The sequence below is a fragment of the Dendrobates tinctorius genome, unplaced genomic scaffold, assembly GCF_039654945.1.
Source record: "Dendrobates tinctorius isolate UK_male_01 unplaced genomic scaffold, ASM3965494v1 ptg000004l, whole genome shotgun sequence".
Taxonomy (NCBI): Eukaryota; Metazoa; Chordata; class Amphibia; order Anura; family Dendrobatidae; genus Dendrobates; species Dendrobates tinctorius.
Genome location: NW_027361672.1, coordinates 37,344,670 through 37,359,377, shown reverse-complemented (window position 1 = coordinate 37,359,377; position 14,708 = coordinate 37,344,670). Strand labels below are relative to the sequence as shown.

The window sequence follows — 14,708 nt, the reverse complement described above, 5'->3', positions numbered from 1 at the left end:
CACAGATTTCCAATCCAAAACTGGATTATGAATTTGCAACCAGGGAAACCCCAGAACAACGGCATCATGCAGACCATGCAATACCAAAAATCTGCAATTTTCTTGATGGTCTGGGGCGACCCGCATGACCACCTGGGTCCAAAACTGAGGTTTATTTTTAGCCAAAGGAGTAGCATCAATCCCCCGCAAAGGGATAGGCGACTGCAGAGGTGTCATCGGAAATCCACAACGTTTAGCAAAATCCAAGTCCATTAGGTTTAGCGCTGCTTCCGAATCCACAAAAGCCTTGGCGGAAAATGTGGACAGGGAGCAGATCAGAGTAATTGCCAGAAGAAACTTAGGTTGAACACCACCAACAGAAAACGTGTGTGCAAAGCGTTTCTCTCGTTTAGGACAAACAGAAATAATATGCGAGGCATCTCCACAGAAAAAACACAGCTTATTAAGCCTTCTGAACTCCTGACATTGCGCCTTAGACAAAACTCTATCACATTGCATAGGTTCGGACGTCTGTTCAACCGGTGGCAACACCTCTCGTGCAATCCTGCGTTCACGTAAACGCCGATCAACCTGAATGGCTAATGACATAGAATCGTCCAGACCAGAGGGAACAGGAAATCCCACCATAGTATCTTTTATGGCTTCTGACAAACCCTTCCGAAAGAGAGCAGCCAAGGCATTATCATTCCAGGTAGTAAGGACCGCCCACTTTTGGAACTTTTGACAGTACAACTCTGCAGAATCTCGACCCTGGTTCAATGCCAACAGGGTCTTTTCAGCCTGATCAATAGCATTAGGTTTGTCATACAACAACCCCAAAGCTTGAAAGAATGCGTTCACATTAGTCACAATAGGATCATCTGGTTTCAAAGAAAACGCCCAATCCTGGGGATCGCCACGCAGCAAAGAGATGACAATTTTAACCTGCTGCGCGGAGCTCCCTGACGAGTTAGGCTTCAAGGCAAAAAATAATTTACAATTATTTTTGAAACTCAAAAATTTAGATCGATCCCCAAAAAATACATCAGGTGTAGGGATCTTTGGTTCAACAGCATGCGAACGAGCAAGGTAGGCGGAAATTCCCTGCACTTCCGCAGCGAGCTGCTCCACATGATCAGACAATTGCTTTATCTCCATTGAGAGAAAAAAAATTCCCCCTACGGCCTCAGAGATATAGAGGAAAGAATATACACACTTTTTTTTTTTTTTTAAACACAATTCTTTCCTGCTATTGAGTACACTAGGATCTGCGGTATGGCGGGTGATTCTGTTATGATTGAGTCACCGTAGGAGGCAAAAACAGAAATGCTAGCTAAGTGCCGAAAACCAGAGAAGTTGGCAGCTATCGGATTGCAGACCCCTGAACCTATCAACACAACTAGCAGTAGCCGTGGGGGGTTCTTACGATGCCCTAGACCCCTCGATCACAGCCGGAGAATTAAATAGACCTAAAGAAAGAAAGGGGAAATCTAAACTGCCCCAGAGCAGACCCCAAAGCAATAGGCAGCCCCCAACATATAATGACGGTGAAGCAAGATGAAAATACCAACACAGACAGAAAGATAGACTGAGCAAAGAGGGGCCCAAGCTAACTTGATAGGAAAGGACAGGAAGGCTGCTGTCTGCAATCCGTGAAAAACCCTATGAAAATAAGAGCCAACAGACTGACAGTGAAAAAGGCCCTGAAGACGCTAGGCTTCAAAAAAGCTATGTCAGTACTCAGGAATATACTGAAGACAGAGCTACAGGCAAAAGGAGATTCAGCTCACCCCAGCAGGGAATGGCAGAATACTGAAAAGCAAGGAAAACAAAAAAACAAAACAAAAAAGCTAACAGGCAAAACAGAAAACTTAGCTTTAGGGAGCAGGAATCAGACTGGTGTCCTAGAAGTCCACAGAGAAATCACCCGCAGGGCAGAAGGGCGTCGGCAGCCTTATATCCAGTCCGTGACTCCACTCAGCCAGTCATCCTCATTAGACTCAGGTGCCTGATAATCAGGCTCATTACCTTCCTTTACCAGAATAGGGAGTTCACCAGACCCCAGTGACGAAGGGGAAAATGAACTCACAACAGTAGGGGCAAGTCTCAACCCTCACCATTGGCCAACCCTGGGAGGCGCAGGCCTCTTCGTGGAAGGGGTTGGAGGGTAGTGTACCCCTTTGTGAAGTGCGGGGGTGTGAGTGTGGTGACACAGGGGGTCACCTCTGTTGTCAATCCCAGAAAGAGTTCTCCAAATGGTGACAAACGAACGAGTGGCAATAAACGTTCAGGTCTGGACCTGTGTGTGAACGAGCATGTATGGGTGGCCACCAAAAAACATCCATTTGAAGTGTGTTATGGAGTGTTACCAGCTCATACCAAACATACACATACACCACTCGTTCCCCAGGTCAGCGCTTTGGAGATGTGTGGTGCCTCCAGAACATACATTGCCAATTCCAGCGGGCTCGTTTCTCATCAACCTGATGTTCAGGTAGTTGCTGGGGTGAACTCTGGGTCTGGGCGTCTCCGCTGTGGGTGGTTCCCTGATGAGGAGTGGTCTTGAGGGTCTAGAAGGGAGGGAACTGTCATGATCCATGCTGGATCAGGACTGATAAAAAGCACAGGTAACCTTTTTTTTTTTTCTTAAGCTGTGGTTTTTGGTTTTTGCCCCCGGTGGCCATTAGGATTGGTGCACTGTGGTGTCTTTTGTTCTAAATTTGCCCCCTGGTGGTGGTGAGCGTCATTGCACTCTGGTTTCTCTAGTTAGTGCACACAGGACAGTATCACGTCTTGTAGTTTCAGTTACCGGTCTGCGGGTCTCGTCACACAGGACGGGTCATCGTGACAATGCTCCATAGAGTATGCCCCCATATGCTGCCCCCATAAGATGCTCCATTGAATATGCCCCATATGCTGCCCCCATAAGATGCTCCATAGAATATGCCCCCATATGCTTCCCCCATAAGATGCTCCATAGAATATGCCCCCATATGCTGACTCCCTAGGGATTCTCAATTGAATATGCCCCCATATGCTGCCCCCATAAGATGCTCCCTTGAATATGTCCCCATATGCTGCCTCCATAAGATGCTCCATAGAATATGCCCCCATATGCTGCCCCCTTAACCCCTTACCTACAATTGACGTAATATTCCGTCCATGTGACCATGGACCTAATTACCATGGACGGAATATTACGTCATCGCGATCAGCGGCGCCCACGTGGTGAGCGCCGCTGATCGCGGCCGAGTGTCAGCTAATTATCATAGCTGACACCCGGCACAATGTGTCAGGGGCGGTCACGGACCGCCCCCGACACGTTAACCCCTTGCACACCGCGATCAAACGCGATCGCGGTGTACCGGGGGTTAAAGGGAAGCATCGGCAGGGAGGGGGCTCCCTCCGTGCTTCCCTGAGCCCCCCACGGCAGCGCAATGTGCAGCGCTGCTGCGGGGGACTCCCTTCCTCCAGGCCCCCGAATCCAAGATGGCGACGGGGGCCTTCGGGGGCCTGAGGAAGCTGGCTTCCTCAGTGCCTGCAAAGCGCAGGCATGAGGAAGTCTGCAGCAGTGCCTGTGACAGATCGCTGATCTGTCACAGTGATCTGTGATGTGACAGATCAGCGATCTGTCACAGGACAGTGATGTCCCACCTGGGACAAGGTAATAAAGTAAAAAAAAAAAAAAAAAAAGTGTTAAAAATAATTTAAAAAAAATCGCTAAATAAATTAGTTAAAAAAAAAAAAAATATTCCCCAATAAATCCATTTTTTGAAAATAAAAAAAAAACAAAACAATAAAAGTACACATATTTGGTATCGCCGCGTCCGTAATGACCTGCCCTATAAAACTGTCCCATTAGTTAACCCCTTTAGCGAACCCCTTAAAAAATAAAAATAAAAAACGAAGCAAAAAATAATGATTTATTATCATACCACCGAACAAAAAGTGCAATAACGCGCGATCAAAAAGACGCATATAAATATCCATGGTACCGCTGAAAACGTCATCTTGTCCCGCAAAAAACGAGCCACAACACAGCATCATCAGCGAAAAAATAAAAAAGTTATAGCTCGCAGAATAAAGCGATACAAAAATAATTATTTTTTATATAAAATTGTTTTCATTGCAAAAAACCGACAAAACATAAAAAAACGACCTAAATGAGGTATCGCTGTAACCGTACTGACCCGAAGAATAAAAACGCGTTATCAATTTTACCGCACGCGGAATGGTGTAAACGCACCCCCCAAAAGAAATTCATGAAAAGCTGGTTTTTGTTCATTCTGCATCCCAAAAATCGGAATAAAAAGCGATCAAAAAATGTCACGTGCCCGAAAATGGTACCAATAAAAACGTCAACTCGTCCCGCAAAAAATAAGACCTCACATGACTCGGTGGGTCAAAATATGGAAAAATTATAGTTCACAATATGTGGTGATGCAAAAACTATTTTTACAATAAAAAGCGTCTTTTAGCGTGCGACAGCCGCCAAACATAAAAACCGCCATAAATAGTAAATCAAACCCCCCGTTATCACCCCCTTAGTTAGAGAAAAATAATAAAACTAAAAGAAAATGTATTTATTTCCATTTTCCTGCTAGGGTTAGGGTTAGGGTAGGGTTAGGGCTAGGGTTAGGGTTAGGGCTAGGGTTAGGGCTAGGGTTAAGGCTAGGGTTAGGGTTAGGGTTAGGGTTAGGGCTAGGGTTAGGGCTAGGGTTAGGGCTAGGGTTAGGGATAGGGTTAGGGCTAGGGCTCAGATTAGGGTTAGGGGTGTGTTGAGGTTAGGGTTGGAGTTATAATTGGGGGTTTCCACTGTTTGGGCACATCAGGTGCTCTCCAAAGGCAACATGGCGTCTGATCTCAATTCCAGCCAATTCTGCGTTGAAAAAGTCAAATGGTGCTCCTTCCCTTCCAGGCTCTGCCATGTGCCCAAACAGTGTTTTACCCCCACATGTAGGGTATCAGCCTACTCAGGACAAATTACAAAACAACTTTTGGGGTCCAATTTCTCCTGTTACCCTTAGGAAAATAAAAAATTGGGGGCAAAAATATAATTTTGCGGAAAAAAATGTTTTTTTTATTTTCACGCCCAGGCGTTATAAACTTCTGTGAAGCACTTGGGGGTTCAAAGTGCTCTCCACACATCTAGATAAGCTCCATGGGGGGTCTAGTTTCCAAAATGGGGTCACTTGTGGGGAGTTTCAATAGTTTAGGTACATCAGGGGCTCTCCAAACGCACATGACACCCGCATACCAATCCATCAAAGTCTGCATTCCAAAACGTCACTACTTCCCTTCCGAGCCCCGACGTGTGCCCATACAGTAGTTTTCTCCCACATATGAGATATCAGCGTACTCAGGACAAATTGGACAACAACTTTTGGGGTCCAATTTCTCCTGTTACCCTTGGGAAAATAAAAAAAATGGGGACTAAAAGATGATGTTTGTTGAAAAAATACGATATTTTTATTTTCACGCCCGGTCGTTATAAACTTCTGTGAAGCACTGGGGGGTTCAAAGTGCTCACCACACATCTAGATAAGTTCATTAGGGGGTCTAGTTTCCAAAATGGGGTCACTTGTGGGGGGTTTCCACTGTTTAGGTACATCAGGGGCTCTCCAAACGCAACATGACACCCGCAGACCATTCCATCAAAGTCTGCATTCCAAAACGTCACTACTTCCCTTCCGAGCCCCGACGTGTGCCCATACAGTAGTTTTCTCCCACATATGAGGTATCAGCGTACTCAGGACAAATTGGACAACAACTTTTGGGGTCCAATTTCTCCTGTTACCCTTGGGAAAATAAAAAAATGGGGACTAAAAGATCATGTTTGTGGAAAAAATACGATTTTTTTATTTTCACGCCCGGTCGTTATAAACTTCTGTGAAGCACTGGGGGGTTCAAAGTGCTCACCACACATCTAGATAAGTTCATTAGGGGGTCTAGTTTCCAAAATGGGGTCACTTGTGGGGGGTTTCCACTGTTTAGGTACATCAGGGGCTCTCCAAACGCAACATGACACCCGCAGACCATTCCATCAAAGTCTGCATTCCAAAACGTCACTACTTCCCTTCCGAGCCCCGACGTGTGCCCATACAGTAGTTTTCTCCCACATATGAGGTATCAGCGTACTCAGGACAAATTGGACAACAACTTTTGGGGTCCAATTTCTCCTGTTACCCTTGGGAAAATAAAAAAATGGGGACTAAAAGATCATGTTTGTGGAAAAAATACGATTTTTTTATTTTCACGCCCGGACGTTATAAACTTCAGTGAAGCACTGGGGGGTTCAAAGTGCTCACCACACATCTAGATAAGTTCCTTGGGGGGTCTAGTTTCCAAAATGGTGTCATTTGTGGGGGGTTTCTACTGTTTTGGTACATCAGGGGCTTTCCTAATGCGACATGGTGTCCGATCTCAATTCCAGCCAAAAACGTCAAATGGCGCTGCTTCCCTTCCGAGCTCTGCCATACGCCCAAATAGTGGTTTACACCCACATGTGGGGTATCAGCGTACTCAGGATAAATTGCACAATATCTTTTAGGGTCCTGTTACTTTTGGAAAAATAAGTATTGAGGGTGAAAAGATCATTTTTGTGGAAAAAATATGATTTTTTAATTGTACTGCTGTACGTTATAAACTTCTGTGAAGCCCTTGGGGGTTCAAAGTTCTCACCACACATCTAGATAAGTTCCTTGGGGGGTCTAGATTCCAAAATGGTGTCATTTGTGGGGGGTTTCCACTGTTTTGGTACATCAGGGGTTTTCCAATCGCGACATGGTGTCCGATCTCAATTCTAGCCAAAAACGTCAAATGGCGCTGCTTCCCTTCCGAGCTCTGCTATGCGCCCAAATAGTCATTTACACCCACATATGGGGTATCAGCGTACTCAGGACAAATTGCACAATAACTTTTAGGGTCCTGTTACCCTTGGAAAAATAAAAATTGTGGGTGAAAAGATAATTTTTGTGGAAAAAATATGATTTTTTAATTGTACCGCTGTACGTTATAAACTTCTGTGAAGCCCTTGTGGGTTCAAAGTTCTCACCACATATCTAGATAAGTTCCTTGGGGGGTCTAGTTTCCAAAATGGGGTCACTTGGGGGGGTTTCCACTGTTTAGGTACATCAGGGGCTCGCCAAACGTGACATGGCGTCCGATCTGAATTCCAGCCAATTTTGCATTGAAAAAGTCAAACGGCGCTCCTTCCATTCTGAGCTCTGCCATGCACCGAAACAGTGGTTCCCCCCCACATATCAGGTATCAGCGTAGTCAGGACAAATTGCACAATAACTTTTGCAGTCCAATTTCTCCTGTTACCCTTGGTAAAATAAAGAAAATTGAACCTGAAGTATTTTTTTTGTGAAAAAAAGTTAAATGTTCATTTTTTTTTTAATATTCAAAAAATTCCTGTGACTCACCTAAAGGGTTAATAAACTTCTTGAATGTGGTTTTAAGCACCTTGAGGGGTGCAGTTTTTAGAATGGTGTCACTTTTGGGTATTTTCTATCATATAGACCCCTCAAAGTGGCTTCAAATGTGAAGTGGTCCCTAAAAATAAAATGGTGTTGCAAAAATGAGAAATCGCTGGTCAATTTTTAACCCTTATAACTTCCTAGCAAAAAAAAATTTTGGTTGCAAAATTGTGCTGATGTAAAGTAAACATGTGGGAAATGTTATGTATTAAGTTTTTTGTGTGCCGTATCGCTGTGATTTAAGGGCATAAAAATTCAAAGTTGGAAAATTGCGAAATTTTCAAAATTTTCGCCAAATTTCCGTTTTTTTCACAAATAAACGCAAGTTATTTGAATGCAATTTTACCACTAACATGAAGTACAATATGTCACGAGAAAACAATGTCAGAATCACCAGGATCCATGAAAGCGTTCCAGAGTTATGACCTCATAAAGGTACAGTGGTCAGAATTGTAAAAATTGGCCCGGTAGTTAACGTGCAAACCACCCTTGGTAGTGAAGGGGTTAAGATGCTCCATTGAATATGCCCCCATATGCTGCCCCCATAGGATGCCCCATAGATTATGCCCCCATATGTTGCTGCTGCCGCTACTGCAGGTATTAAAAAAAGACATGCTCACCTCTCGTCGCTGGGGGCCAGGTGCCAGTGTGCTGAGCAGGCGGCGACACCGGCACACTATGGGGGTCTGGTGTCACCGCTGGCTCAGGACCCGGCACCTGAGATATTCACCTGTCCCGGGTCCAACGCTGCTTGCCGCTGTCTGCCCGCCGGGTCCCTCTGTCAGTGACATCAGGCAGCAGAGGGTGCGCACTGACTACGTCATCACACCCTCTGCTGTCTGAACGTCACAGACAGAGGGACCCGAATGGGCAGACAGCGGCAAGCAGCGTTGTAACCGGGACAGGTGAATATAGCTTATACTTACCTTCCCCTGGTGCGTCTCTGCAGCCCTGCTTCTCCCACAATCTCCCTTTCTTCCTTCAGCGGTCGCGTGGTACTGCTCATTAAAGTCATAAATATGCGCATATTCATAACTTTAATGGGCGGTATCACCTGACCGCTGTAAGAAGGAAAGGAGACCGTGGGACAAGCAGGGAGGCTGCAGAGACCACACTAGGGGGGGTCAGTAAGATGTGACACCCCAGCTCCCCCTCCCCAACCTACCCCCTGGCTATTTGACTTGCGTATAACCCGAGAGGGGGACTTTCAGCCCAAAAAAATGGGGTGAAAATCTCGGGTACATACCTATTTTCCTTTTAAGTAACCATTCATTCATTTTAGGATAATGCATAATAAAACATTTAAAGAAATTGGCACCATTTTCCAGTCTTGTTAAAAGTTGCACCCTTCACCAGTATTTAGAAATATCTCCCAAACATTTTTAAAATAAAATAAAAAAACACACGCATCTGAAATAAGGAAAATATTTTTTGCAGATTCATGAGAACGCTAAACGTTAATCTAAAGATGGGTTGGTATATATTCGCACAATTCTCAGACATTACAATTAGTCAATCTGTGTAAGGGCTCATTCAGACATCAGTTTTTTGCATGTGACATCTAGCCCCGGTTTTCACATATAGAACTCGTATCTATTAGGCTACATGACTGTTCACATGTCCGAGTATTTTTATGGATGACTTTTCATAAAAATCATAGTTTAACTAGCTGGGAACCATATTAGAGATGTCACTTGTCTGGCATATTCCTGCCCCTCTCCAGGTGATTGACAGGTGTCTTCTGTGTGAAAAAGTTATCAATTACCAAAGCAGGTTGAGAAGAAGATGTCTGGTGAACTAGTCTGAACCTTGCCGGCTTTTCAATCTATAAATCAACCAGTGTCAAACCTCGGGCAGCATGAATCAAATGACAAGTTCCCTTTAACTGTAAACATTTTTCAATCATAATATCCATTTTTTATAGAATACCACTGCCGTGTAAAATAAAAGCATAAACATTTTAACCTAAAGCTAAAAAAAGAAATAATATTAGTGTTTCATTTTGCTCCATGTGCTATACTTACTGTGCAGGTAATGGTGTATTGTGAGACTTCCCATATGCTAATTCAGATAATTTTCTGCTAAAATCATATATAATTCAGTACCTTTCATTACTGCTGTTCTGATGGTTGTTCAAGCTACTTGAAGATGGCTGTGTGTTGTTTTCAGTAAACATAACCTCATTAAAATGAAGATACAAAAAAAACAGAATTGCTTAAGCTGATATACGGACTTCCTTGTTCTCTGATCTCGTTCTACTTCGTGGCCGTTACTAGTTAACTGGGAAGTGTTTAACTTGAGTCATTTGACACCATTCACATCCTGTATACAGGTGGAAGAATAGTGAATAATCCAGCGCTGCAAGAATGAAAAACATGTCCTCTTTACTAGAATTTAATCTTACATGCAACATACAGTAACAAATGTATAATTAACAATAACAAATGTATAATAATATTCATCATGACTGTTGAATTGAAATCAATAACAGTAAGTTTTTCTAAAAGTGCTCAAACCTTTCCCACTTCTCGACATTCAACATACCATACAGTGCAGTTGTCGGCTGTTTTATGCCTCTTTAATGCATTTAACTTTGTAATTACCACTATAAGTCTCTGACAGCAGCATTTCATTGGTGCGATCATATGTTCATGTTCCCTATTGAGACCAAAATCTAAAGTAAAATGCATTAAAAAAAGTTTTACAGAAATTATACATATACAAGATGCATCATTCCTTTATTTCTGCTTAATAAATGAAGAAGTATAAAAATTATAGGGACCCAGATGCTGCTGGGGGTAGCAGGAGCAGGGGAAACAACAGCGCAGCCGTGTCGGTGTGCATGTCGGCGCCCCTATCGGAGGAAGAGGAAGAACCATGCAAGAACGCCAGCTCTAGAGTACTTCCCTCCTTATGCCCCCATCTTTCAAGTCTGAAGGAATCTCTGTAGAAGAAGTGGGGCATGAATATTCTCCCTGGCCTCCTAAGATCTCCCTTCCAATCTACCAGGAAAAAAGTTTTATACCTTATCTTCTTCATGGCCAAGAAGCTCTTCACCTCAAAGACATCCTCATAGCAGCCTCGCACAAGTGTGGAACCAGGATCCTTCAAGAAGTGGCTCAAGATGACTGGTTTAAAGGGGTTGTCCACTACAACCCCCTTCTTGAACTAAATGTTTGGTACTGACAAAATAAAAAAATCCTATACTCACCTTCGGTGCTGGTGCTGTTCCAGCGGTGGCAGCACTTGCAGTTCTAGAGCTCTGATGCGGTGGAATGACGCATAGTGCTCGGTATCCAAGAACCTCTGGCATCACTATGCCCACCTTGGTACAGATTGAACATGAAGTCAGAGACCAGCTGCAGTCCTGGCTGCTTCTTCATGTTTAATCTGTACAAAGGTGAGGACAGTGACACCAGTGCTAATTGGGTGCCGGGAACCACATATCATATCACTCCACAGAGCTCCAGGACCGCTAGTGCTGACACCTCTGGAACGGCTCCGGTACGGAAGTTGAGTATAAATTGTTTTATTTTATGGGGGCCAAAAATTTACTTCAAGAACGGGTTTAAGGAGAGATAAGTGGAAGGTGTTAGGCGTGCGTAGCAAAGCTGAAAGCTTTAATTCATAGGACACAGCATTGATCTGAAAAAGAAATAGTGATGCGGCACTCACCTGGACCCGTAGAATCGTCAAGCAAGTGAAATGGCCATCATCTGTCTTTCTTCCCCACATGCCTCTATCCACTTTCCTGTCCCATGAACGATGTCTAAACCCATGATGGTTAAATAAAGGACAACATTTTTACAGCAAATGGGTGAGTGCCAAATCATTATTTTTTTTCATTTTACGTTTCATGTATTTTTCGATGCTGAGCACCGAGCACCTATTGCTTTAACACTGACAGTTTTCAGGTTAATATGATCCTCATCCATATGTTTGTGGACTCATTGTCTTAGTGCCATTCATCTGCTTCTCTCATTTTCTTACACAGTATTCATATGCTTGATGACCTCAATGGGATCGATAAAGCGACGACCCAACATGTAAGATAGACTCTTGAGACGGATGTATTTCGAGGAGAGCGTCATCTTATCTCCCAGCTGAAAACATGGTGGATCCATGAGTCTTTTGTCAGCATGCCTTTTCATCCGTTCGGAGGACTTTTCAAGAGTGGCTTTGGTGTGCCTCCAGATCATGGCAAAATCTTCAGTGATGGCATCGGCTACAGACACTGTAAAAGCTTTCAACACCGGAAGAGGAATACCAGGCTGTTGACCATAGACAATGAAGAATGGTGACTTCACAAAGGACTCGATTACTTGATTATCATAGGAGAACACTGCGAAAGGCAAAAGCTTGGCCCAGCCATCATGGAGCACATTCGTGGAATGCCGCAGAAAATTTGACAGAATTTGGTTGACCCTCTCCACTTGACAGATTAAAGATGGTATTCAGATGATAAGTCGAAGACCACATTCAAAACTTTACAAGTGGCTCTCCAGAATGTAATGTAAAATGGACTCCCATATCGAATACAAAGTGATGAGGAAATCCGTGAAGTCAGAAAATGTGCTGAATATACTTCTCAGCAGGTCCTGGAGCAGATGGAAGAACAGGCAATGGGGTAAAGTAAGCCATCTTTGAGAATCGGTCCACCACCACCCAGATAATGGAGCATCCTGATGACACAGGACAATACATGTTAAAGTCCAGGCTCGGTCTGGCCTGGCGGGGTACCAGGTAAATGCGAGGTGTACAGAGCGGAGCCACGCATGTACGAGGTGTACGGAGTGAAGCTGTGTGTGTACGAGGTGTACAGAGGGGAGCCGTGTCTGTACGAGGAGGTGATCGGAGCGGAGCCATGTGTGTACGAGATGTACAGAGCGGAGTCATGTGTGTACGGTGCGGAGCTGCGTGTGTGTGAAGTGGAGCCGCGTGTGTACGAGGTGTACGGAGCTGAGCTGTGCGTGTACGGAGCGAAGTCGCACGTGTACAAGGTGTTTGGAGCAGAACTGCGCATGTACAAGGTGTATGGAGCGGAACCGCACGTGTACAAGGTGTAAGGAGTGGAGTTGTGCATGTATTTTGGCATGGAGGGGCCCCATTTGAAAATTGCATCGGGGCCCATAACTTTGTAGTTACGCCACTGCATGTGGGGCTGTGCTGTATACCATTGCACTGTGCTGTATACCCTGTGGTGCTGTGCTGTATACCATGTGGGGCTGCGTTATATACCATGGTGCTGTGCTATATACCATGTGGGGCTGTGCTGTATAGCATGGACCTGTGCTCTATATCATGTGGGGCTGTGCTGTATACCATGGTGCTGTATACCATGTGGGGCTGTGCTATATACCATATGATGCTGTGCTATATACCATGTGGGGCTGTGCCATATGCCATGGGCCTGTGTTGTATACCATGTGAGGCTGTGCTGTATACCTTGGTGCTATGGTGTACACTGTGGCACCCCTGAGGCTTGGTCGCCACAGAGGTACTGCACCTTCTCCTAAGGTGTAGTGCCCCACCATTCAGGTAAGGTGGGAACTCCCTGCCACACCCCAACACCTGCATCCCACACACAGGATAGTTCAGCAGGGACACCTAGCAGCTTCAGGCTGGGGGTAGCAAAGCACCCTTCGTGGAACCCTGCTTTGTGCTGGGAGGTGGGTGGAGTTAGTATAAAAAGAATGGGAAAGATAGAATTACAGGTCAGTCTCCCAGAGGGGAGTCGAGGTCAGTCCCTTAGGGGGCCGTCAGAGAGAGTTAGGACAGGCAGACAGAAGGTCAGTCGGGACGGAAGCCACTCAGACAGGAGTGAGGGTCCCTGGAAGAAAGAAAGAGAAGAAAGAGTGCTGCAGCTGCCTCAGTGACCTGAGCCAGCTGGCATGGGAAAGAGAGAGAGACGTAGAACTGTAACCTGCATTTCCATAAGAGAGAGAAAGACAAGTACGGAACGAAGTGAAAGGAGAACAGAGAGGAGGAATGGGTTGGATAGGAACCCTGCTTATAGGTTCTCAGCGCACGGCCGGGGCCCGGTCCCCAAGGTTGTATGGACACTTATGGTTCTGCAGCAGACACCGGTGGAGTAGTTGGCTGTAAATGCACTACTCCCATCCAAGACTCAGGACACAACAGCCAAACGGATAGAGAGCCGGAATTCAGGAGAAGGGAGTCCCCGAAGCAGGCTACAGCTGTCTGTCATACAAGTGAGAGAGTTGTTAGGAACATCTGACAGGAGGAACTTCAGAGAATCACGGTGCTGGAGCTCTTCACACCAATAGGCGCTATAGAGGAGTCGCTCAGCAAAGGCACATGTTGGAGGAGTGCTGGCGGGGAGAGCCCTATCTTGCCTGGAGGTTGGCTGCGCCTCTGTCCCGGAGGACACGGTACCGACGCGGGCACCTGTGTGCACTACGAACTGTGAGTAAAGCTTTGAAACTGCAAGCCCTGGTGTCCTCCATTCATTCCCGCATCAGCACCGCTACATTGGGGGTATCAACATCTACACCATTCTGTGCCCCTACTCCTCCATCGCACCTACACACTGCCCTGGGACTACAGCTCCACCTGTGGGGAGCTACTCCATCTTAGCTGCATCACACCATCAGTCCCAGTGGATCTGCAAGCAGCGTTGGCTTACCATCTTACTTGCCAAATACCACGGGTGGCGTCACGAACTTTACATTACAACCAAACACCACGGCCATTGATATTGGGGCCCAGGGCCACGGACCGGGTCACCGCTGCTGTGACACATCATCCCCCTGACACCGGCCCGGTACAGAGTACCCCACAGCCCTGGGTGAAGCCAGCGGGGGCGACCCATACACCATGTGGTGCTGTTCTATATACCCTGTGGGGTTGTGTTATATACCATGTGGGTTGTGTTATATACTTTGTGGCTGTGCTATATACTATGTGGCTGTGTTATATACCATGGGGGGGTACATTATACATTATATTCTATGTGGGAGGCTGTTTTATGTAATATGGGGGGCTACATTATATTCTATGGGGAGGTGGGCTGTATTATATTCTATCCGTGGCTAAATTATATTCTATGGGGAGGCTGTATTATCTTTATTATATTCTATGGGTGGTGATCGCATCATACTCTATGAAGGGGCTACATTATACTATATGAGGAGGCTACATTGTATTCTATGGGGTGGCTGCATTATACTATACTATATGTGGGCTGCATTATACTGTATCGAGGACAATGGGGAATACATTATACTA

At 45.3% G+C, this 14,708-nt stretch overlaps 1 protein-coding gene across 2 annotated transcripts in view; it reads right to left on the bottom strand.

Annotated features, from left to right (window-relative positions):
• Window positions 1-9,703, bottom strand: part of SLC35B3 (solute carrier family 35 member B3) — a 114,546-nt gene extending 104,843 nt beyond the window's left edge. The window contains exon 1 of one of the 2 annotated variants that reach the window (XM_073566929.1): window positions 9,566-9,703. In XM_073566929.1, the coding sequence (XP_073423030.1) occupies window positions 9,566-9,636 (71 nt within the window). In that variant the 5' untranslated portion in view covers window positions 9,637-9,703. The remainder of the gene's footprint in view (window positions 1-9,565) is intronic. The other variant, XM_073566920.1, reaches the window with a different exon arrangement.
• Window positions 9,704-14,708: the final 5,005 nt, after the last annotated feature.